General features: G+C 38.9%; 1 protein-coding gene across 3 annotated transcripts; it reads right to left on the bottom strand.

Annotated features, from left to right (window-relative positions):
* Positions 1-59: 59 nt before the first annotated feature.
* On the bottom strand, positions 60-23,780 carry Dek (DEK proto-oncogene). 3 transcript variants are annotated; one of them, XM_038335542.2, is made up of 11 exons: positions 23,656-23,780; positions 23,098-23,272; positions 18,806-18,907; positions 18,462-18,571; positions 17,019-17,113; positions 16,176-16,296; positions 14,516-14,704; positions 4,074-4,212; positions 3,442-3,590; positions 1,874-1,942; positions 60-1,449 (listed from the first exon to the last, which is right to left on the bottom strand). In XM_038335542.2, the coding sequence occupies exons 2-11, from the start codon at positions 23,258-23,260 to the stop codon at positions 1,438-1,440; spliced, it is 1,149 nt and encodes a 382-aa protein (XP_038191470.1). In that variant the 5' UTR covers positions 23,261-23,272; positions 23,656-23,780; the 3' UTR covers positions 60-1,437. The 3 variants fall into 3 exon arrangements, with proteins under 3 accessions (XP_038191470.1, XP_038191471.1, XP_038191472.1); XM_038335543.2 differs by lacking the exon at positions 23,656-23,780 and having other exon boundaries at positions 23,098-23,303; XM_038335544.2 differs by lacking the exons at positions 23,098-23,272; positions 23,656-23,780 and adding an exon at positions 22,334-22,711.
* Between the last annotated feature and the right edge of the window lie 2,182 nt (positions 23,781-25,962).

The raw sequence follows: 25,962 nt of genomic DNA, 5'->3' as shown, positions 1-25,962 counted from the left end.
TCCTCCCACACCCAGAGAATGACACAAAAGCAAATAAACTGAAAGGCTAATACAAGACATTTAAAACATCAATTTATTCTTTATTGCCAAGATTTATAACAAATTATTTAAAAGTAAAGGCCAATTTTTAGTCCCCATTTAGTTACTTGTTCCATTTCACTCTATGCATACTAAAGTCAAATATGTGAAAATACCTGTTAATGCTCAACATTAATATCTGATTTATGATGCAGAAATTAAACACTCAGTTGGTACATCAATTGTCACTCTTGTCAAAGCAGCTTATTTTTATAATTCACAAATAGGTTATCAGGACAGTAATAAAGACAAAGTTTAAATTCAGGGGCAGACCATATTTACTTGATTGACCAAAATTTAAAAAAAAAAAAAAAATCAAACAGCCTTCATTTCTATAATACTTCAAAGAAATTTAATGTATGTTTTTTGAGAAATACTTTCAAAGATACCTACATTGCCAGCATTACATTGATACTTTATGAGTTGCCTACCCTACACTGCTCATATACCATCTTCTGGCATTACATCTGATACTTTTAATCATAATTATTATAATGGTCAAAGAAGTTTAGTTACTAGTTACTATCAAGTCACTTATATATAAGCCAACTGTGCTCACCCTTTCCCAGTTTTTTGAAACTCTGACGTGTTGATTTTGGTTTATCCTCAATATAAAATTTCTATGACACTTAACATACCACAAATTGATGACACTTTCAAAGCAAAGCAGAACTGGACAGTCTCCTTCAGTGCTGCCGCCACTGAACTGACTGCTGTCATGCTGCCTAGCTGAACACTGACATTCTTTAGTTACAAGTGTAAAGACACCTACCTACATGAGTTTAAAAATTGATCTGCACAAAAGAAATTAAAAAAATTATATACAACAAATTGGTTTTTAAAAATACAAAAATAACATCTGTCACTTCTGTCATGCTAACAACTTGACATATATATGCATGCAGAAAAAGTTCCAACTCGATATCTGAACAGCTGTGCTCTAATGTGAACAAACTGCCACTACGTTCACACTGACAGAAGGTGTATTCAAAATATTTCATATACTAAATACTGCAATAGTCTCTGCACGTATAAATGCTGGTTATAATAGTTTTTGCTTTGATTAAAAGTGTCTTAAGCTAACATTAAGTGCACTAAAATCCACAACAGTTCAGAAATCTATGACCTTACAATAAAGAAACCCAAAATATACAACTATAAAAGCAAGAAACAATTACTGCCATGCAAGATTTAAACTGAAAACTGCAAGGAAATGCAATTTAAAACAGCAAGCTCAAATATATTTAACACTCAAGGGGTCAGCAGCGAGTTCTACCAACAATAGACTTAGAAAATACATTCTCTTTGCTGGTATAAGTCCTATCTTCAAGTCTGAGAGCAAGCCATCTGTCCTCTGGTTTAAGAGATTAGCTGCAACGAAAAAGAAAATCACTTTACCACACCCAACACAAAATCAATTATGCATATATCATAAAATCTTACTCATAAGATATTAATGTGACCTTGGGACATCAGGTGGGCTAAATATGTAGCAGTGGTTACTGCTGACCTTGTCATGCCTTGGAGTGAGCTGTCTTGAAGTTAGTGAGTACCACCTCAAAAACAAAGCTACTATGTGCATTATGAACGTATCTTAATCTAGGCTAAGTAAGGCTTTATCAATGAAAACTGCTCAAACTTAATAAATGTATTTCTTCATCTATGCTTATCAACAACTCTGCTGCCTCAGATGTAAATTTTTTCACTGTCATTAATAATCAAAAATGCAGTAATTTGATACTTTTTTGGTTTCTATGCCAAATGATCAAATAAGGAAAAATGAGGAAATATTTACCTCTTTTACAGTTGTTTTAATGAAATCTTTCCTCTCAGTTAAATCGTAAGCAGGATAGTTTTCATATACCTAAAAACATTAAAAGCAAATTTAAAAGTCCATAATACTGGTTTTTTTGGATTAATAAACATATAGATTTTAAGTGTTCTCTAGTTCACAATAGACTTGTACCTGCAAATGAAATTTAGTAATACTGTATTCAGAGTAATAAAGTCAAGTGACATTCCCAGTGCTTTTATAACTTCAGAGTAGTAGTGAATCAAAACCACAGGGATTGGAAGGCTATCTGTGGAGCATCTTTTAGAGGTCCTAGTCTCCATAGCACCCAATATTCTGCTTAGGATTCTACAGTTTGAACTTCAACCTCTACTCTCTATATATGCAATTCTCTTAATTAAATCATGAAAATTCAAATGGTCTCTTAAGTGCTTTACTCCTAGAATTTAAACTAATCTGTCCCCAACTTTCTTAGTCTCAAATCTATTACTTAATTTCTAGTCTGAACTCACAAGCCTACAAGTACCCTGAAGCTGAACTCCTGCCCTCATTTAGGACCTATAAAACTTTTGCTATAAATAGACAAGCAACAAAATGCTTGGAGCCTTGTTAGGCAGAGTTTATTACAACTATACAGCTGTTCAGATGTATGAAACAGATGTAGTAGGTATACAATAATAGTAGATGTAGCTTCATTGTAAAACTTTATTCACAAAATGTGACGTAAATAAAGGGTCAAATCATAAAGGTTAAAAACTACTGCTATAAAGGGCTTATTACTTTATTATTATTCTGTTTGTTTATTATCTACTATTTTGGGACTCAGTGAATAATTCTAGATGTTTTTGCATACTCTTAAGCCCTGGCCCCCATCTGATCCCAGGTAGGAATGTATGCTCTGTGGTGCTGCACTCCTCCTCAAAGTGTTCAAACAGTTTGCACACAGCCCTCTGCTGGATATTTCTCCCTGTCACTAAACTGCCCGCATATTAAAGATAAGTAATAACTTCTCTGCTTTTATCTCTTCACACCTAGTCTTACCTTGGCATGTAGTAAAGGTTCAACTGAATGTAATAATTTAAAAATAAATTCAATAAAAGTACAGGTCATTTTACCTTTGGTGTATTTCATATTCAACTTTATTCATAAGAAACTAGATTTTCCAACCTCCAACTCTTATCTACAATATGGATAATAACTCATTCAAGAGTTAACATTTCCTGAAACGTATTAAAAGAATTCCAGAGAAGTTTAAATTAGTGACAGTCATCTGCACACTAAGAAGTAAGGTGACTTCTGAGATGCTCTTTAAATCAATAAGCCAATAATGCATCACTAAGTTTTCACACCAGGGAAAGTCTGTGTTGTAAAGCACATAATTTTAATTTACTGACTATTCATAAAAATGTTTAGAGATGTTTGATTGTTTTATGATCATTACAGTACCCAGTACCCACAAGAGGGTCTGAAATGGTAGTTCAAAACTCTCTGAATGGATACATAAAAACATGATAGTTTCAAATTAAGTGACTTCCAAGTCAAAGGAGAATAACTAGAATATGCCCAATTACCTCTTTGCAAATCTGCTTCATTGTGACTTCTTCCAAGTTAGCATCAGCCAGTAATTTCTTTACTGTTTCCTTTAATTCTTCATCTGTAGGTGGTTTTTTCAATTTTTTAATTAATGGTTCATCATCAGAACTATCTTCAGATTCAGATTCTAAAAGTTAAGATACTAGTGTGAATAACTTTTTTTGCATTTGAAGGTGTAAGACAAGGAAAATAGTCTTTAGGTTTAAGAGAACATAAACCCTCCCAATTATAAATCATTTGTTTTTAATTTTAAAATAAAAAATTTCTACCTTAAAATTACAAAGCATACACTGAAAAAAATGTTTTTTTTTTTAGATTTGAAAACTGGCATGCTATGTCTCAATGTTCTTTGCAGCTGTCTTCCACACACACTTAAACATGTACATGCAGGGCTGGAGAGATGGCTCAGAGGTTAAAAGCACTGCCTGCTCTTCAATTCCCAGCAACCACATGTAATGGAGTCTGGGGTCTGGTGCCCTCTTCTGGCCTGAAGGCATACACGCAGACAGAATAGTGTATACATAATAAATAAATATAAAGAAATTCATACAATAAAAAAATGTACATGTATATGGTGTCCCCAGAGTTGCTGCCATCATTTCTAACGTACCTTTTTTGGAACTGTTTTGATTCTTCTTGGTAGTGCTGCTATCTGCCTTCTTAACATTAGCACTTTTTACAGACTTGTTACTTTTAGCAGCAGCTTTTTGTTTTGCTTTTTCTTTTTTAGCTGTCTTTTTTGGTGGTTGCTAGAAGGGAAAGGAAAGCACACATAGATGAGTCACTACGATTTCCCCCCTCCTTTCTCACAGTAAATACTAGCTATGGCTACTTAAACGTAAATTGTTAACTGTTGAGAATAACTACCCTAACACTATTTATTTCAATGTAAATAAGTCATCTACATTATTCCACTTAATTGGGGCTGAAATAGAACTCAAAATCTTCTACTCTCTTCCCCAAATAAAATCCAAGCTAAAAGGAGACAGGCTTTTATCCTTTGTGTTCACTAATATACCCTTAACTTCTAAAATAAGTTCCTGGCATATAGCAGTTGTTCAGTAAAAATTTGTAAATATGAAAAAACAGCCTCAGTGAAGTCATCCTGTTCCTAATCACATCAATATAAGCTATGTCTTGAACACAGATCCGATTCCAGAACACGTGCTCTTAAACACCGATCCACAAATTCAACAAAAGCTAAATGCTGGACATTTGAACAAATTACAGTGTACAAATTCTGGCTTATAAGCACTTTGTTCCTACTAAAGTCTCTGAAACTTATTCAACATAACAAAAGAACCACAGATAAATTCTCATCTTTATACATCATAACCACCAGAAATAGCTAGACGGAGAATGTTCTACACTCCTGATTTTCAAGTTATACCATATCAGCTTTTTGTATTCCGTGAGATACGGCTGCAACACATAGTGAGACTAGTCTTGAAGGATCTGTCACTAGATCCTTATATTACTGGTACGTTATACCTCACTTATTTAATCCCTTCAAAGACAAATACTGGGGCTGGAGAGATGGCTCAGAGGTTAAGAGCATTGCCTGCTCTTCCAAAGGTCCTGAGTTCAATTCCCAGCAACCACATGGTGGCTCACAACCATCTGTAATGGGGTCTGGTGCCCTCTTTTGGCCTGAAGGCATACACACAGACAATATTGTATACATAATAAATAAATATTTAAAAAGACAAATACTGTGCTCAATCTGTTCTTCAGATCAAATTGTTTCAAAAATCTAGGTGGACTTAGACTATTATATGTAAGTGGAATTAAAATTTTACTGTGTCTTTTTCTTTCTGTTACATTACCATTGCGCATATCTACATGAACCTAGACACACCCTGTAAAACTCACTCAGTAATATTCTATTGGCTGGGCACTAACTAGCAAACCTTTCTATTTTGGCTGCTACTAACAGTATATAAGTGGTATTAGGAAGCTGATAAAATATGGGAGTGTTACCAAGCAGCATCAATAGAATTAGTTTTCTCATGACTAACTTAAATGAGTATTTTTTAATTAATGCCCACCTACTTCATATAAACTTCAGTAGGCACTTAAAGAAAATAAGGTTCAGCTGTTATTAGAATTCTCTTATTACACAGAATCAAATGTTCATTATCACTCTTCAGTCAAAGGCTAATAAAAACTAGACGAGTATAAGAAACTAAGTTATGCCGGGAGGTGGTGGCGCACGCCTTTAATCCCAGCACTCGGGAGGCAGAGGTAGGTGGATCTCTGTGAGTTCGAGACCAGCCTGGTCTACAAGAGCTAGCTCCAGGACAGGCTCTAAAGCTGCAGAGAAACCCTGTCTCGAAAAATCAAAAAAAAAAAAAAAAAAAAAAAAAAAAAAAAAAAAAAAGTAAGTTACACTACCCAAAGAGTTGTGAGAAGTAAGCAATAAAACAACATACTACTTCACTGCTACCCAATCTCATTACATTAGGTAATTTGAATTAGGTAATTAAAACATTTCCAGGGCTATCTAAGGTTACAATTAAACTTTTAGTAGGCATACACAATGATTAATTTTAAAGCTATTAATTGGTACAAATTAGTGGTATGGCAAAGTATAAACATCTGTGGTGATAAAAGGGGAGGGGAGGAAATGAAGCCATTGTTAAATAAAATGTTGTTTCTGAACAAACAAACAATATACATCTTTCTATATTTAACACCATGACTTTTAAAAAAAGACAGCTAGCCTATTGTTTACCAAAATTTCTAAGAGTGCAATCAGACCACACAAGAACTATAGAACAAGGTAAATTATAGTTCAGAGTAACAGGTAACAGGGTCTTGAGGTAAGTTCCTTTCAAATTACAGCCTCAGTTCATCTCCAGGCCCTACTTTCCCCAATTATCAAATAAAGGAACTGATCTAAGTCTTTATGAAGGTTAATGTACAACTTGTGAAAATACTGCCATCATTAAAATATCATCTACAAAGGGCTCATTTTGTGATTGAGAAATTCCTCCAATATGCAAATCAATTTCCCCTAAAATGTGACATTGTAAAATGTCTTTAAAAACAAGGTAGCTACTACAGAATGGGAATTATAAAAATAACACCTCACTAACCATGATACAACATACTTAATCACACTGGGAGATACGACTCGACTCACATTAATTTCCAGAAATTTATACTGGATTTCACTCATTTTCAATAATCAGCTGTAAATTTTTCATGACACACTTAAGACAGAAACTGATTTAGACTTGATGACTTAGGAAATAGTGAAGACTGAACAGTAAACCAACAAGCTCAGACTTACATGGGACCCAACATCCTGTGCACAGAAAAGAGCTGATGAACTCACATCTTGTCTTTATCTCTACAAATATTAAGAATCACTTTCACCTACCCTGAAGATGAAGTTATTAGGTACAGATCATTCAAACAACATCTTAGTTTTGGGAAATGGACACAGTTTCAGCAGTTAAGGCAAATAAAGGTCACTGGTATTTGGAGGTATAAATGATGGGCGCTAAGAAGACAAGTTAACCACACCCATTTAAATTTTACACTACTTTCAATCCTTATCAAAATCTTAATCTAAAGTCAGCTAAAGGATCAACCCTCAATATCCCACAATGTTAGCAATTTGATTACTTCATAATCCCACAATACTTGGGCTATAAATCATCCTAACCGCATGAAAGATAAAGTACAGAAGAACATGCGCTTTGCTTTAAATTGACTTTACTGTTAATTCTGCATTCTCAGGCAGATTACTTACCCTTTCCAGTACTCTTTTCCTGGTGAGTAAAAATGCGTAAGAATGGCCCCATAAACTGAGTGGTGGTGGGGCATAACTGTAATCTCAGCACTCTGGAGGCAGAGACAGGTGGATCTTTGTGAGTTCGGGGCCAGCCTGGTCTACAAGAGCTAGTTCCAGGACAGGCTCCAAACCTACAGAGAAACCCTGTCTTGGAAAAAACAAAAAACAAAAAAACAAGCAAATGTGTCCTATATTATTAGTTCTTGGAATAATAAGAACCTGTTGGAGAATATTATTTCCAGGTGTGCTACTTTTGTTTAACTCTGTGAAGCTGTGCTACTCTGCCTGTCTAAAACTACTGATGGTCCTAATAAAGAGCCGAATGGCCAATTGCGACGCAGGTATAGGCGAGGCTGGCAGGCAGAGTATAAATAGAAGAAGAAACGAGGAGAGAATGAATAGCAAAAGAACAAGGAAAGGAGGGCATCTGGCCAGCCAGTCAAAGAATTAAGAAAGATAAAAGCCCAGAGGCAAAAGGTAGTCAGGATAATTTAAGGTAAGCTGGCAAGAAGTAAGCGAAGCTAATACCAGGCATTCATAACTAAGAATAAGCTTCTGTGTGTGATTTATCTGGGAGCTGGGTGGTAGGCTCCCCCAAAAGACAAGAGTAAAACACCCCACAACAAAAATCACCCAGCTATGTGTTCCTTTAAGCTAGGGATGAAACTGTAAATTTAAGTTGTATACCACAGCCTAGTTGCTATATGCTGAATACAGACCTTATTAGAAAACAGTACTAATAATGGATGTATTACATTTGACTAAACCCTTTTTTCTAATCCTATGTGGCCGACCCCCCCATTTACTAATATATGAGGATATCTACTGCTAAAGACTGTTACTAATGTTTTGATCTCTACTACAGAGCTTAGAATCAGTGCTCAGTAACTGCTACACAATTACTAAAGTGGGAAGTGATACTCGAAGACTAGATACACTTTAAAAACTGCCCCTAAGTTCCCTTGTTAGTCATCTTGCAAAAGCCACATATGGATTTGTAAAAACACTATGTCCTGGTGTAATTTACATGTAAATTACATGTAAAGAGGAAAGGGAAAAAAAGACCTCTGTATTAAACCATCAAGAGTACTCTTGCCACCCTTGAAACTAGGGAGGCTGAAGCAAAAGAATTACAAGGCCAACAACAAAACACTTAAGAAAAAAAAACATAATAATGCTTAAACTATATAAATAAAAGTGTATATCTTATTTCTACAAAGACAAACTAGAATAAGAATTAATTAAATTTAAGATGTGAAAGATTCTTTTTTGTTGTTTGTTTGGAGACAGGGTTTCTCTGTATAGTGTTGTCTGTCCTGGAACTCCTTCAGTAGACCAGGCTGACCTCAAACTCACAATGATACCTGCCTCTGCCTCCTGGGTGCTGGGATTAAAGGCGTGCACCACCACACCAAGCTGTGAAAGATTCTTAATAGACACCTTTGTTATTTAATCAAACAGATGCTAAGACTGGGTCTTTTTACAAAATGAATGTGGAAAAAAAATTAAGTTTCAATGGATAAAAAATACAGAAAAAGCTAGTTCCCAAACTGTAACTTTTTTTCCAAAGATGTATATGTCTGTCTGTCTGTCTTTCTGTCTGTCTACTGGGTACCCAAGGAGGCCAGAAGATCTGATCCCTTGGAGCTGGAGTTACAGCCATCTGACATGTGTGTTGGGGTCTTAAGTCCTCTGGAAGAGCAGCAATGCTCTTTAATGGCTGAACCATCTCTCCAACCCAAAGGATTAACATAAATCTTCAAAAATTTGAAGAGGATTTTCCATGTATAATCAAGAAATGGCACAAACACTTTTTGCCAAAAATCTTGTGAGAACAAAGCTTACCTATCTGTTATAGGCAGCAGGGCTCTTGGAGGAGGGTCACCAAAAAAGATGCCTGTCAGAGCCAGAATTCTGTCCTCACAGCAGAAAGGTTGTACTGGGAGAATAGATGAACAAAATAAAAAATTAGCTTAAAATACATGATTCTTCTAACTTGGTTGAGAAAACCCAGAATGACAAGAAAAAAGAAATATGTAATTCTAGTTTGAGTTCACAAAATAATGAAGTGTAAATGGATTTTTATCAAGGTGATCGTTCAACTGTAATTTCCAATTAAAAAAAGATTTAGTTCTGTAATATTTTCCATACATATTATGAAATATTAAGGAATAGCAAAACATGTGCCCACATCCCACCACTATCAAGAAATTTTTTTCAACTAAAAAGGCAATTTAACAAAAAATTCCAATTGCAGGTTTCTCTGAACTATAGAATATCTAAATGATCAACCCCACTTTTGATTCTTTTTCCTATTAAGTCAGGAAACATAACATGGCTTCCAAAAAAAGGTAAATCCACATCAGATTTGTAGTGTAGCAGCCACTAGAAGTAAAGTACTAACACCTAGATGTCTTCATTGTCCCTCACAGCTAAATGGGGAAGATTGTGGTCAATGTCACACAGGTCACATAGAGCCTTTGGTTGAAGGTACCCTTTCCAAGGGATAAAGAGAAACACTGTTAAGACAGCCTGTTAACAGCCTTGTTCTTCTTTGTCTGTAACATGGATGAATATCTGGACATAAACCATTACCCTGCAATCGTATGATTACCTCTGAAAGTACGCAGAGAGAAATCAAGATGGAACTGACCTGGAAACTCCTTGCCTCCGTCAGCTAATGTTTACTGCCAGAAGATATAGATATAGGGGAAAAATAAAAGATACGGATACAAAGGCTACTGGGAGAAAACACATTCATTATTACTCTGCTACAGAACACATGTGCATTACAATACCAGTTCACCAGGGAAGATATACCCACTAATGTAATAGTGACAAAATAAAATTATTTTCCAGATGAACCAATCTGATGCGACCTACAACACAAGAAAAATATACATACACCTGGATACTGTAAAAACCTGGTCAAGAGCCTATGGCCCACAAAAGGAACATATTACTAATGTTCACCTACATGAATATGTAGTCAGATTGCATTCTAGGTATTTGTGTTTATATCCAGATTAGGGTAGCTCTCATCCCAGGGCAGAAAAGCACCTTTTTACAGAGGGTAACAGTTAATACAATAAAACCTATCTGGTCAAAGCACAGAAAAAATGATGAACACCCATCCTTAAATGGGACATCAATATCAACTCCTGCCCAAGGCCCAGGGAACATGACAGAAGAGAGAACAGAATGAATTCAAGAGCTGAAGGACGGGGATGATTGTCATGAAACACAGCCATCCAAACAAGACACTACCATGGCAACTACAAACATACATACAGCAGCTACATACAAGATTGGCCCAACTTTTCATCATGGATAGGGGAGACCCTTCCTTAGGAGCTGATGACTATTAATGGTCACTGGAGGAGTCATTTTTTAATCTAACCATTGGGAAGAGGATTCAGAAGGAAAGAGGGATACCAGAGGGTAATGAGGGGTATTAAAAAGCATAATACAAATTTATTTTTTTAAAAAAAGAAATAGCCCAGTGGTGGTGGTGCACGCCTTTAATCCAAGCAATCTGAGAAGCAGAGGCAGGTGGGTCTCTGGCATTCAAGGTCAGCCTGCTCTACAAAGTTCCAAGCTAACCAGAGCTACACATAGAAATATTGCCTCCAAAACCCAATCAAAAAAACAGAGAAAACAAGCCGGGCGGCGGTGGCGCACGCCTTTAATCCCAGCACTCGGGAGGCAGAGGCAGGCGGATCTCTGTGAGTTCGAGACCAGCCTGGTCTACAAGAGCTAGTTCCAGGACAGGCTCCAAAGCCGCAGAGAAACCCTGTCTCGAAAAACCAAAAAAAAAAAAACCAGAGAAAACAAAGAGTCACAAAATACTATTCCTTTTACCAGGGTTTACCTTTCTAAGTCAATTAGAACTTTCAGAAACTAAACTGGCCATAAAGTATGTATGTAGTTCTAAATTTAAAGGTCTTTTAGAGCAATATAAAATTAATCTTACCAGAGGGAAATTTACTAAGAAAAAAAAGTATCTGTCTATAGACTTTATTGGAATTGTATCTTATAAAGCCTGACAGGGTAAACTCATGCAGGAAAAAAAAATTACATTTTGGGGGCCTGGAGAGATGGCTCAGTGGTTAAGAGCACTGACTGCTCCTTCAGAGGACCTGTGTTCAATTCCCAGCACCCACATGGCAGCTCGCAGCTGTCTGTAGCTCCAATTCAAGAGAATCTGACATCATTATACCAATGCGCATGAAATAAAGTTAGTTTTTTAAAAATTACATTTTTATATGGTGAGATAAGTCTGCAAATCACTGTCTTCTTTCCCCCCATGGATTTCCACCATTAGACCTAGGTTTCCTAGCTTATGTCACAGGCGGGGAAAACAAACTGATTTACAGTGGACAGCTCATTTGTGCCTCTTCCTAAACTTTATCTTGGCAACAAGACTGGATTTAGAAATGGTACTCGGGATAAAATGTCTTCTTTGGGGGAAAAGAGACCTTTGAGACAGGTTGTCTCTCTGCAGTTCTGACTATCCTGGAACTCATTCTGTAGACCTGGCCTCTGGCAATTGCCACCATGCCTAACTAAGGATTCTAACAGTAATAGTATCAACGAATACAGAATATATGTAGCCAGGCACTTTTGAAGTCATTTAATATGGCCCTATGAGGTTGCTTCCAATTTTACTATTGGGAGATTGAGTACAGAAATTAAGTAATTTGTACAAAGTCATATAGTGAAAAACCAGGGATTTGAACCCAGTTCTCAAACTATTTTATTTTATGAAGACAAAACAAACAACAAAATTTATATACTGTAGTAACTTTAATAATTTAACTTTTCATGATTTGTCCTTAAAGTGTTAGAAACCATTAAGGACATATGGTAAATGAGCAAAATATTGGACAAGGAAAATAATTAGTTTAAAATCGTGGAGGTTAGTGAGGTAGTTCATGCCACATAAGCATAAAGACTTGAATTCAACTTCTATCACCCACATAAAAAGCCAGGCAGAGAGATGCAATGGCTAATCCCTATGGCTTCCTCGACAGCCAGCCTAACCTAACCTAGCCCAGGTCCCAGTGAAAGACCCTTTCTAAAAACAGGTGGATAGAGGCAGGGTATGGTGATAGATGCCTTTAATTTCACCACTAGAAGGACAAAGGCAGGCTATCTCTATAAATTCAAGGCCAGTGTGATCTATATAATAAGATCTAGGCTAGCCAGTTCTATATACTGAGATCCTGTCTCAAAAATGAGGATTTGGGAGCAATGGCTCAACAGCTGCTCTCTGGCATCCACATACACAAATCTGTCACAATAATATAACGTACATATAAACAATGTTTTCCTCTCAGCTATCAAACCATAAAAATCTGAGAGTTCAGAGTATTCATCTTCCCTCCATACCAAAATACAGAGGCTGGAGGGATGGCAGAGGAGGTTAAGAGCCCTTGTTCTTTTAGGAGACCCAGTTTAATTCCCAGCAAACATGCCAGATGGCTTACAGTCACCTCCAACTCCAGCTTCAGGGGACCTGATGCCCTCTTCTGGCCTCAGACGGCACTGTACTCATACACACAGACATGCATATGCACATAACTAAAAAACTGTTAAATGTATGAAGTACCTGTAAAATTTGCAAAAAAAAGTTACATTATAAAAATAGCTCATACTCAGATTCAGAGGCACCTTTAATAATCTGACATTAGGAGCTGGAGAGATGGCTGAGCTCTTCTTCCAAGGGAGCTGGATTTAATTCCCAGCACCCATAGGGCAGCTCACAACTGTGCATAACTCCAACTTCTGGGGACCTAATGTCCTCTTCTGGCCTCTGTAGGCAACAGACATTAAAACAAGAATGAATTTTAAGTATCTCAGGTCAAATATATATATATATATAGATAGATAGATAGATATAGATATAATATTCAAATAAAACAAGTATATTACATATCTTCTCAAAAAAGATTTTATTTTTAATGATAAGTATGCATGTGTATTTGTGTGAGAATGTCTAGATGAGTTTAGGTTCCTGCAGAAACCAGAAGAGGGCATTATAACCTCTAGAGTTGGAGTTATAGGCAGTTCAGCCTGGGTACCAGGAACTCTGTTTTTCTGCAAGGGTAGTATAAGCTCTTAATAACTTAGCCATGTTCCAGCCTCATAATTTACCTTATTCATCTAATTTCGGTGGTGTTCAGTAGATAAAAAGCACCCTTCCTGACCACATAAAGTACATTTGTTAGTGTTTGAAGATATTTCTGGCTAGTACAACTGTGTGGTGCTTCCCACAAGGAAATATCTAGACTACAGTATCAATCCAGGATTAATCAAACCTATAGAATAAATTTATAAAGTTCTAACCCCTAAAGAAAATGAAAAAACAAAACATGGCATACTAAACATCAGTAAGAACAGGAACTCACCTGCTGTACCTATTTTCCCTGACCCTGACTGAGGACAGATACAGCAAAAGCTAAATATCTTAACACTTTTCCTCCTACCTCATATGCACTATGGGAGCATTTTACAAATATGTGCAAACAGAAAAGGTCCCATATTTCTAGGTGACATAAATTTCAAATGCTGTTACACTCAATTATAAAATATTGAAAAAAAACTAAGAATGTGCTCCCATGGGCTGGAGAGATGGCTCAGTAGTTCAGAGCAATGGCTGTTCTTCCAGAGTTTCCATATTCAATTCCTAGCACCCACATGGCGGGGGGCTCACAGTCACACTAACTCCAGTTTCAGGGGATTCAGATTTCTGGCCGCTGCAGACAGCAGGAATGCATATAGTGCAAAGACATGCTTATAGACAAAAGACCCATCCATAAAATACTAAAAGAGAAAGAATACACCCTCTGTGTCTGTTTAGTTTTGCTGCTTCCTTTTCCATTTCTGTGTTCATGGCACACTTCAAATCTAGGTCACAAACTCAGCTGTTTTGAAACCTTAATGTTTGATATGGGGGGGGATATAAGCCTGCTCAATTATTTACTTAGCTTTCATGAAAAAGAACCAACATTGCTGGTGGGTGGTGGCACACACCTTTAATCCCATCACTCAGTGGGCAGAAACAGGTGGATCTCTGCATTTGAGGCAAGCCTAGTCTACAGAGTGAGTTCACAGTGAAACCCTGTCTTAAAAGACAGAAAGACAGAACACAAAGAAATGACATCAAACTATTTGTTTGTTTATATAGCAAGAATATTTATCTCTGATAGAAAATAATAGAGAAAACAATAGTTAAAAATGTGTCTTACCTCCTCCTCACTCTCTCTCCCTTCATCGTCTGAAGACTCTTCCTTCTTCTTCTTTCCATCTTCGTCGCTACTGGACTCATCTGACAGAATTTCAGGACATTTGGTTTGCTTTGACTTCCTTGTTGTTCCAGAACTGTTCCGTTCCTTTTTACTACCTTTGCTTGAAGATTTTTTGGATTTTGGCAATGGCTTTATATAGAGAGAAAAAAGCTTATTAACAGTAACATCAATAAGGGTATTTCTAAGTCAGTCAACTCGTTTTGATAATTACGTTAACTCAAATTCTGTCAGAAAGTATTTAAAGGATTAACAGAGAAATCATCTTTAAATGTGTCAGGCTACCTAAAACTGCATTACCAGAGTTCTCAATTGTCTTGTAAACATCTGGCATAACCATCTGCAAAGGGTATCATTCGTTGGTTCTGAAACAGGACTAGAAGTATGCACTGTAATGAGTTCAGGTAGTGTCTACATTTGATCAAGACAATAACTGAAACTAGACTTAATGTATTTCATTTTTATAAGCACTAAAGATACCATTACTAGGAGCTTCTTGCTTTAATTAATCAAAGGAGTGGAAACAACTATGCAGAGAAAATAAAGCTTAATTAGCAATCAAATATCCTCAATTTATACTACCTCTTTCAGTAATGCCAAGTTCTCAGCAACATCTTTCAGTATGGAATAAATGTTGAGTAAGTTAATTATGAAAGTAATAAATAACAGGTATGAAATAGGTTAACGTGTTATATATGCCTTCAGTTAAACTGTATCCATTTCTAATTACACGAGAAAAACTATTTGATCAGTCAATGAATTTATTTTTCAATGCTTTCTTAGGAGTATTTGCTAAATTCTAAAATTTAAAAACTATGTATCAGTCCCACATAACCATTTCCTTAATGTAGTTCCCTTATTCCAATGCCTTCCAGACAGAAAACCCTGCAGCCCTGGTGTAAATCTTTGTGACATGTAGGTACTTTTATCTTTTTATCTGTTTGTTTTTTTGAAGCAGGGTTTCTCTGGGTAGCCTTAGGACACTGGAACTTGCTCTGTAGACCAGGCTGGCCCCTAACTAGAGACCGGCTGCTAGGATTGAAGTGGGATCAAAGATGTGCGTCGCCACTTTTCTTTCTTGATTTTTTTCAAGACCGGGGTTCTCTGTGTTAACAGCCCTAGCTGTACCGGACCTCCTGGAGTTCCGCCTGCCTCTGTGTGCTGCCACCACCAGACTACTTTTCTTTCTTTTTTTGTTTTTTTTGTTTTTTGTTTTTTGAGACAGGGTTTCTCTGCAGCTTTAGAGCCTGTCCTGGAGCTAGCTCTTGTAGACCAGGCTGGTCTCGAACTCACAGAGATCCACCAATCCACCTGTCTCTGCCTCCTGAGCGCTGGGATTAAAGGCGTGCGCCACCCCCCCACTCCCCCCCCCTCCGGCTCAGACTACTTTTCTTAATCTTGTACTACTCACACCTGATTTGAAGGAAATGCTATTTTATATTATGAAAATATTGCAGTTCTGTCCATGAAAGGCATATATTTTAAATGCAGATGACATCACAGACTATCAACACAATTCTGTGGCTAAATTACCATTCCAGTAAGAGAAAGGAAAGGCTGCTAATAATCATTTTACTGAGATGGTAAAAAAACAGATCCTTACTTTGCCAGAAGGCTTTGGATGCATTAAGAAATTCAAGATCCTCTTCACTAGTTTGCTGTTCACACCTGATCTCTCTAAATCAAGAACCTCACAGATGCTCTTTAGCATGGCATTTCTAAACCTAAAACAGAAAGCAGGGGAAAAAGAAGGTAACTACACACGAATTCATAAATAATCTTCATGATATAAAGAAGAGCCAGAAAAATTGGTCTTTGTTTCCATAGCAGTTATAAGTATTTCCCTGTAGGTTACTCTATTAATTACCTGACCACAGTGCACAACCATTAGAAAATGAATATTTACCAACAACTGACGTAAACTCACTGGAAAATTACCTAAATTTCCAATACTACAAAATTCATGCACTTGAAAATTGTTTAAATTAGTAATTCAGCATTACAGTTTCTCAATGAAGACCTAATTTTTATTTAAATTCTCTATCTACAAGCATTTAGTAAACAGAAGTTCTAAGGTTTGTCATTTTGCTAGCATTATGAAAAATGACAATTTCTCATCAAAGAAATTATGTTCAAGGCAAGTTTAAAACACTAAGAAGAAATAGTAACAGCAGGGAACAGAAATACATTTCATTACATTTCCTTCAGATTGTATGACCTTTGGACTCTCAGATTACCTGTATCTTCTAGAAAATGAAATTTTAAGGGTTTTCAATAATTTTAAGTCATTATTTACTGGAACATAACAGATAACCCAAGGTGATGCTATGAAAGACTTGTCAAGTACTAACTTAAAGTTAGCAATCTACTAAAAATGAGCAGGCATTCATTTTTAAAACGAATATAGCATTATCAACCAATAACAATATTTATAAAAATAACTTACTTTTTCAGCATTTCTTCCTTCTTTTTATACTGGGTACTGCCTTTTTCAAATGGAAAGCCACTAAACTGACCCACATTCTTCTTTAATGAGGACACCTGAAAATATTTTTGATATTGTTAATGTTACTATCCAGTAATGTACAAATAAAAAAAAAAACTCAAAGATAGTGTCTATTTTCAGAGCCATCACCCAAGTTAATTTACTGAACAAAACTGAAAAGTATGTGCTACTGACATATTAACATTACAAAAATTCTACAAACTGAATTAATTCTTTGAAAAGTTTGAATCTGAATGTATTTTCACCTAGTAAGTTACCAGAATTGTTTCTTACGTAGGTGTAGAAAGTTACTAGTCAGTGAGTATTTTTAAAAAAGCAAATAATTTTAAGTACTCCAAAAAGTTAATCCATTCACTAGTTATGAGACATGTGTAAATTAGATCGTGCAAACTGAGGTTAGCACATGTTAAAATAAACTAGACCGTGCTTCAGACAGCCTTAATAACATCTAACTTGTTTTACACAACCCAAAGCAAAGTTTCTTATTTCAAATACAAGCAGTGACATGGGCTGAAGAAATGGCTGAAGACCACTGGCTGTTCTTCAGAGGGCCCCGGTATATGGTGGCTGGCTCACAACCATCTGTAACTTCAGCCCAGGGAATCCAAATACCCCCTCAGGTAGCAAGCACACATCAGACACTAGGTAAAACACCCATACAAATAAAACAATCCCTTTCTTTTCAAGTAGTTATATGTAGAGCATATCATTTGGCAAACAACTGTCACCCACTTTTACGAGTATTACAATCACAAGGGAATATTTATTGTGAGTAGTCAGAACATTGAAAACCAAATTTATTCTAATACAATTTTTAAAAAAAAATCACTAAAATCACAACAGACTGTATTATATAATTTAGATTTTCAGTTTGGAGCATTTTTGTTTTGGTGGTTACAGTGTCAGAAACCCAACTTATGGCCTTGGGCATGGCAGATAAGCAATCTATCTCTGAACTACTCATCTATCCCAGGTTGGGCTGAAAAACAAGAGAAAGCCCTAGGTACTGTCTTGTTAATAACCAGCTACTTGCTTGGTGGTGATGCACACCTTGAATCCCAACACTGGAGAGACAGGCAGGCAGATCTGGGTTCTCGAGGTCAGCCTGGTCTACAATAAGAGCTAGTTCCAGGACAGGCTCTAAAGCTACAGAGAAACCCTGTCTGGAAACCCCACCCACCCCAAACAAACAAAAACAAAAAAATAAATAAAAATAAAAGGAAAAGATAACAAGCTACTCACACTACAAAAAGTCCGTGTCTGAATTTACTTACTGGTATCGGATCATTAAAGTCTTACAGGATTAAAATTATGGCTCTATAGTGAAGCATCTTAATATACTAAGTATCAAAAAACATAGGAAAGATGTTTTCAAAGTCTTACTGTGCCTGGTCTGTTGTAAAGCAGTTTGTGTAGATTTCTAAGTTCATCTGTTTTTTTCTTACTCAGAAAGAAATGTATCCTTTCAATTTCACAAAGTTTCTGACCCTTCCCTGGAAAAAAAAATCATAATTAAGTACCCAGGCCTTATTAATATTTAGTTACCTTAATGAAAATTATGACCACAGCATAGTTTGTATAACTTTATGTTAATAGGGAAAATTAAAATTATCCCCAAATAGATCACATCTTCCTAAACACTAAGTATGCTATTACCAAGAATTTGCTAATCACTTTCCTGCCTAACTGGGCATTTTCACTATAAAAGAAATATAGAATTAACTTACCTTGTGCAATTGTAAATGGCTCTCTTTGTAAGGAAGACACTTGCATTGTCAATCTTTCTACCTTCTTCTTTTCTCTCTTGCCTTCCACAATGAGACTCTTTTCTAGAAATTAAATGAATAACTTTTAAATTCTTAAATAGCAAAAAGCTAAAATAATGTGTCAGCTTTATACACAGGTGGGGAAAAAGAGCTCCCAAACCCAATACCATACTTTCCCCCAAGCATGTTTTAAGAAGCAAATGACATGCAACACTGTGGAAGATTTTATTTACTCAAGTTTCTCAAGCACCCAGTCTAAAGTAACAAAAATTCTTATCCAATTATATTAAAACCTAGTCACTGGACTCTTGAAAAAAATTACTTAGTTTCTCACTAACCTTTTTGATACACAAGAGAAATGTATTTAACATGGACTAAGCAAGATTAGTATTTCAATCTCATTATTTCATTGTTTGTGGGCCTTTGAACTCTTCTAGTTTTTCATACAAACATATAATATTTTAAACTAAGCATCCATACTACTGTGTTATAAACACTAGCGCATATTTCCTTATCTGACTGTACTTTGGTACCTGTTTTAAGATCACTGGCTGGATGTTATTTAGTAGTATGATAATTATGTTCATGACAGCCATAAGTCACTCTAACAAAGTTAACTATTGTTTAGTCCAGACTTCTGAGAAAAACTCAGGAAATATGTAATATATAAAGCTTAAGATATGGTTATATTTATGAAAAACTACTTACTGATTGAAACCTAGTCAAATAAACTATATTTTGTGGTCGGTCCTCTTTTCATTCAAGAGAATGCCTATTATGTCCAAAAATGTACCTAATAATCAAAATGGTGTTATTAAGCATTTTTTGAAATTTCCACTAGGAAAATGAAAACTGTCCTTAATGTGAAAGACGATAAAAGATCTTTAAGAAAGATACAAATAAGGGATAAGGATGCAGATCAATTATAGAATGTCTAAAACTGGTGACTCAGGTCCAATACCCCAGAGGCCTAAGCCCAGACAGAATGAATACGGTGGAAGAGTCCCTCAAGCTGTCTTTTGATCTTCACATGCACCACCCCTGCCACACAAAAACAAAGAAAAGCTACAAAATGTTTTCTGAGGGACTGATAGACCAGTGGTTAGGGAGCACTCACTGCTCTATCAGAGGACCAGGGTGTGATACTGAGCACATGGCAGCTCACACCATCTCTAACTCCACTTTCCGGGATGATCAGATACCTTCTGACCTCTGAGGGCACCAGGCCACACACTGGGTTGTACATACATACATGCAAGCAAAACACCCATATACAGAAATAAAAATATTTTTAAAAAACGTTTTGTGCAACCTTCCTCAAGACCCACTAGTACCACTTTTAGGCATATATCCAAAGGATGCTCAATCGTGCCACAAGGACATGTGCTCAACTATGTTCATAGCAGCTTTGTTTGTCATAGCCAGAACCTGGCAACAACCTAAATAAATACCCCTTGATCGAAGAATGGATAAAAATGTGGTACATTTACACAATGAAATACTACACAGAAGAAAAAAATGACAGCTTGAATTTTGCAGGAAGATGGATGGAACTAGAAAACATTATTTTGAGTGAGGTAACCCAGACAATTATCACATGTACTCACTCATTGGTGGTTTTTAAACATAAAGCAAAGAAAAGCTAGCCTACAAACCACAATCCCAGAGAACTTAGACAACAATACGAACACTAAGAAAGACTTACATAGATATAATCTACACGGGAAGTAGAAAGTAGAAAAAGACAAGATCTCCTGAGTAAACTGGGAACATGGGGACCTTGGGGGAGGGTTGAAGGAGGGGAGGGTAGAAGCAGGGAGGAGAACAGAGAAAAATGTAGAACTCAATAAATATCATGGGGGAAAATAAATAAATTTTAAACACAAAAGACCTTGATATGTTGATTTTTTTTCTAATTTCTTTAAAAGTGAAATAGATGAGATAAATTATTGAATTAAACTGTCCCATTCATGATGATACTGAATGAAATTCATAAAAGTTTGGATTTGGCATTAATAAAGCTTAATAAAGGATAAATTAAATAAATTTAATTAATTAATAAAGGATAAATAACCCCCCCAAATTTGTGAGTTGAAGAGGGATTATTTTGTGGTCAGGGAGGAAAAAGGATGAAAACAGTGTAGGTTTTTTTTTTTGTTTGTTTGTTTTTGTTTTTCGAGACAGGGTTTCTCTGTAGCTTTGGAGCCTATCCTGGAGCTAGCTCTTGTAGACCAGGCTGGTCTCGAACTCACAGAGATCCGCCTGCCTCTGCCTCCCGAGTGCTGGGATTAAAGGCGTGCGCCACCGCCGCCCGGCAAAAACAGTGTAGGTTTCACAAGACAGTTCAGATTTGGGGCTTTATAAGGAGCTGCAAAGAACGAATGCAGAAAGCTAGCATTAACAGCTCCTCTTATCACTCAATTTCTTCTTGGTAACTTAAGCCATTCACTTGCTTTGGATCAGGATCTACAAACTAACAATTACTTAGTCCAAGCTTGGAGTAGTTTTCAAATTAATGTAGGCTGGCTGTAACCTGGACAACTCCTCTATGTCCTACAGGAACCCAAACAACACATCCAAGACCTTGTAATCCTCTCCAAGCACGCTTGTTCCCGTTTGTATTTGTTTTTCTGGAGAATAACACCATCACCCAAACCCTAAAGACAAAAGCTAAGAGTCACTGCTCCAGTTCAGTCTGTCTCATCTTCCACAATTCACTTCCAAATCTTGCTAACAATGCCTCACTTCCCAGACTTCAGTAAATTCATCGTCATGTACCTTTCTATCATTATACTGAAGGTATAGTCTGGGCTAAGTAGAATTAAAAACTGATAATTCCAGCATCTCAAACATCTCAAGAGAAAAAATGAGTTATAATGAATTAGTTTTGAAACTATTAAGGACTAAACCCACAAAGAAAGTTTTTTAAAATAACTGACTTATATTCAACAAACTCCAGGATTCTGTGAATTATTTTGAGCCTCTAAAACGTGTTTTGGCCTTTTATAGTGTATTTACATAACTTCTCAATTTCTTTCTGCCCAAGGAAACTCACTACCTCTAATACCTCAACTTTACCCCCCCCCCGCCCCCAGGAAGACAAAAAAAGTAGTAAACTATCAGAGGTCCAAGTTCTAAGAAAGTCTTAACAATACTGACAAGGCAGCCAACTTTCAATTATTTGATTGCAAGTAACCTCAAGGTAATTAAACAATTCGTATTAAGATTTATAATTAAAGCAAGTGCTGTACTTAAATGACACACTCCCATAAGGTCTTAGGGCACATACCACTTCAAATACAGAGTATACCTTGTTCCCCTTGCCCATATTATATTTACAAAAAGAAATGACAGCTTGGGGCGAGAGCTTGAACCCTGAGACCTGCTCTGGCCATTTGCTGTCAAGCTGGACCCGACTAGCACCGGAATATGTGAAGAGCTGTTTCTGGGGCTTTCCAATATGAGAATGTCCCGGGAAAACTCATGTACCTGTGGAGGGGCAGCAAGAAGCATCCTGGACAACTGACAATCCTCCTGCACGTCTCTAAGCGGGCTTCCCCGTTCAGCCTCCACTCACACAGAGGTGGTCATCACCACCATCTGAACACTATTAGCTCCAAAACCGAGACCAATGTGGGTTCAGTCTAACTTTCAGTTCAGTTTTTTTTTTTTTTTTTTCCGTTTTGAAACTACTTTCTCCAGCAGCGGCAGCTTTCACGGGTGATTCCTAGGCAAAGAAAAACGCGCCCACAAGAACCCTTCCTCAAAAACCAGCAGCCACAGAGGGCTGGAGACACGGAACCATTTCCAGGATGAGCTAGCATACCTGTGGTGTTAGGTTACAGCGCGGACCTTAGAGGAACTTCAAAAGGCAAACGCTGCAGAATGAAATTAGCACAATGAAAACACTCGCGTACCCACACAGCAGTGGCGTGGAAGACAGATCTCAGACTTACAAACTTCCTGCTGGGTGACGAAGTGTTCAGATGGCACAGCGCGAAAACTCAGCTACACTCGCCATCGCAACCCTGGCAAAGGCTCAAAGGAAAGAAAAAAAAAAAGAAAGAAGAAAAATCCCAATTCTCTGCCACTGATGGTTGGCAAATATACACATCATTCGCCTGAAACCAACCACTCCGACCTGCTGCCTCCGAGCGCCAAAAAGCCAGAGCACCGCTTCCCAAGGGAGGGGGGGGAGGAAAAAACTTTCGATGTGAAAATTCCACCCATGAGGGATGCGCGTCCCTGCCCACCTTTCTCTTCCTCCTCGTCGTCCTCTTCTTCCTCCTCCTCCTCCTCCTCTTCCTCACTCTCATCCCTAGGGTCCGGCATTTCGGGCTCCTTCTCGGACGCGGGCTGCGCTGGGCCGTCCTCTGCCTCCGCAGCGGGGGCCGCCGCCGCCGCCGCCGCCGACATACTGCTGGGGACCTGCGGGCGGAGAGGAAGCCGCACGCTCCGGTTCACTCGCTCGCTCGCTCGCACCGGCTGGACCGCGGCGACCGCTCGGCGGTAGCTGCTTCTCAGGCGCCCACTCCGAAGGCTCAGCCACTCCGCCCGCCTCCCCAGGGATGCCCGAGGCGGGAAATCGCACCGCCCTCCCGCCGCCGGCGCGCGCGCTCCCGCCCGGCCTGCGCCGCGCCGCCCCGGGCCGGGCCAGGCCAGTCCGGCCAAGGCGAGCCTCGCCGTGCGCGCCGCGCGTCCCCTCCCCCGCGTCGGGCCGCCGGGCGGACGGCCGCGTCGTCTCCCCCCCCCCCACCTCCCCGCCGCCGCGGGGGCAAAGCCGCCACGCTGCTCCCCGCTGCCGCCCTCACCGCGGGTGCGCACGAGGAGGCCGCCGCCGAGTGAGAAGGCGCGCGGGCCGAGGTTCTCGCGCCGCCGCAAGCTCGCTCGGCTCCTCAGAATCAACAAGATTTTCAAAATGGCGGTTCGGGAAGCAGAGCGGGAATGCGCGGGCCAATCAGCGCGCGGATCTGGGAGTTGGCGCGCGCGGGCGGGCGGGGCGGGGGAGGCGGGACGGCGGGGCGGGGCGGTGTCTCCCGAGGGGGCCCGGGCGGGGCCGCGAGGGGCTTCGGGCGGTGGGAGGACCCGACCGCGTCGCGGCCTCGGTGGGCGTTCGGCGTAGCGGGTGCTAGCGGGGCTTCCGCGTTGCTCGGACGGGCGCTAGGGGGCCTGCGAGCTGCCCGTCGCCCCCGGGTCCTCCCGGGAGAAGATGACCGTCCTGGGCCTCCGAGGGACGGGTGGAGGCTAGAGATGACAAAGTTGACGGGATCTACAGAAGTCTCTTTCACCGACGTGGAGGGGCTTGGACAGGGAGCCATCTCGTTTGCCTCCTAGAGGTCGTTCTGGAGGAAGGCTCCCAAATGTGACCTACTTGTGAAGATTCGCCTGGCCTGTACGCGGCCCCGTGTCATGGACCCACTACGTTAAGTGCTCACACCACCAGCGATGTAAATAGGTTTCATACACGTGCCTGTAAGGGACAATTCATTCTTCCCCTTTCTCTCCCCTTAGGTTTCTCCTTCCTGTAATGCAAACAGGGTATCGGTCCAGTTCACACCCTCTTGTCCAGAATTCTAGAGAAACCCCGCCCGCCGTTTAGATTCCTCGCTTCAAAAACTCAGCAATAAGTCACGTGCTCTACTACATGTGTGGCTTCATTTTCTCCCTACCCCGAGAACACTAGCTGCCCAACTGATTTTTTTTTAATTCAACAGACTTGGTGGAAAGTGGAGTCCAAGTTGCAGGACAAAATTCAGACTTTTTTTTTCTCTTGTGTCGCTTTTTAGTGAAGCAAAGCCCTGTTATTTCTGCTTTCAATCAGACCTTAGGTCGGTCACCATGCTACTGCTTCCGCTCACATCCCAGGCACTCTCCTCTGAGACAGTTTGGACAGCAGCACAGCCTTCCAAATACTAACATGCCTGCTACTAGTCACACCCCAGCCAAAGCGATTCTGTTTAATTTGACACTCTCTTCCTTAAAACCTCTGATGACCCCATCTTACTTGGAATAACCTCCAAACTTCTCACAATGTGTAAGATGCTACGTAGCCCAGCTGCTGACCTCTCTCTGCCAGCTCTCTGACATAGTTGGCCATTTAGTCGCAAGACCGTCATTCATACATACCATCTGGGCTTTACACTATAAAACTTTCCGGTTAATCCTCAGTTAACTTGTTCCTTCCCATCACTTATTTCTGCTCAAGTAATTTTCATCCCTCAGACCGTCACTGTTTTGACACCATTCTCATTCTTTCAGATAAGTACTAAACCCTCTGTCCATCACTAGAGGCTGGAGAAGGGCTCCCTGGCTGCCATCTTGAAGTAGACTGTAGTTGAGCTAGTGAGCAAACTCACGCATATATTGTGTGGTGGTGATGTACAAAGGAGATATGGAGTGCATGCAGGGCAGGTGAACTCTTCTTTTAAACTGTCAATGATTAAGGGAGGTTTTGTTAATAAAATGACATTTGGAAAAAGAACTCCGAATGAAAGCAGAGAGACGGGGTATGCTCTAAAGAATTATCTAAATTACTGGATGTGGGAAATGAGAATAAGAAATCAATGACTACTGGGTTTGGTTCAGACAACTGGAACAGAGGACCTATTTGGGATGGGGAAGACTTAAGGAAATGGGATGGGCAAACTTTGTAATTTTTTTTTTTAGGGAGGAATTTGTGGGAGGTATGGATTTACTTTATTTTAGATATGTTAGGATTGAGATTTATGGTCATCAAAATGGAAAATGCCAATAAACAGTTGGATGTGAGTATCTAGCATTCGAAGGAAGAAGCCGTAGCTCAGGACAGTAAATTTAGCAGTTGTCAACATGTAGTTGATGTTTAAAGATCTGGCATTGGACGATGTCACAAACAGGATTAATAAAAGTAGCGATGAGAAATTAATAGAAGTGGCAAAGAGAGATAGTTTCAAGACAACCTCTGCTCCAGGGTTTATGGGTTCAGGAGAAGATGGCAAGCTGGCTAAGCAGCTGAGCAACAGTAGCCAGTGGTGGAGGAGAATGGAAAAGCTGGGTCCCAGAAGCCGGGTGACTTCCTCACAGACTGTCTTCCAAGGAAAGAGTGACCAGCTGGGTGAGATGTGAACAGAGAATCGACT

The sequence above is a fragment of the Arvicola amphibius genome, chromosome 6 (assembly GCF_903992535.2).
Source record: "Arvicola amphibius chromosome 6, mArvAmp1.2, whole genome shotgun sequence".
In the NCBI taxonomy this organism is placed as follows: domain Eukaryota; kingdom Metazoa; phylum Chordata; class Mammalia; order Rodentia; family Cricetidae; genus Arvicola; species Arvicola amphibius.
This window is presented reverse-complemented; position numbering and strand designations above follow the sequence as displayed.

Excerpts from the sequence above, each read along its gene's own strand:
- Dek (XM_038335542.2), bottom strand. The coding sequence starts at position 23,260 with ATGTCGGCGGCGGCGGCGGCGGCGGCCCCCGCTGCGGAGGCAGAGGAC. Across the intron at positions 18,908-23,097 it reads CGACGAGGAGGAAGAGAAAG|AAAAGAGTCTCATTGTGGAA; the intron begins GTGGGCAGGGAC and ends TTTAATTTCTAG. Across the intron at positions 18,572-18,805 it reads GCCATTTACAATTGCACAAG|GGAAGGGTCAGAAACTTTGT; the intron begins GTAAGTTAATTC and ends TTTTTTTTCCAG.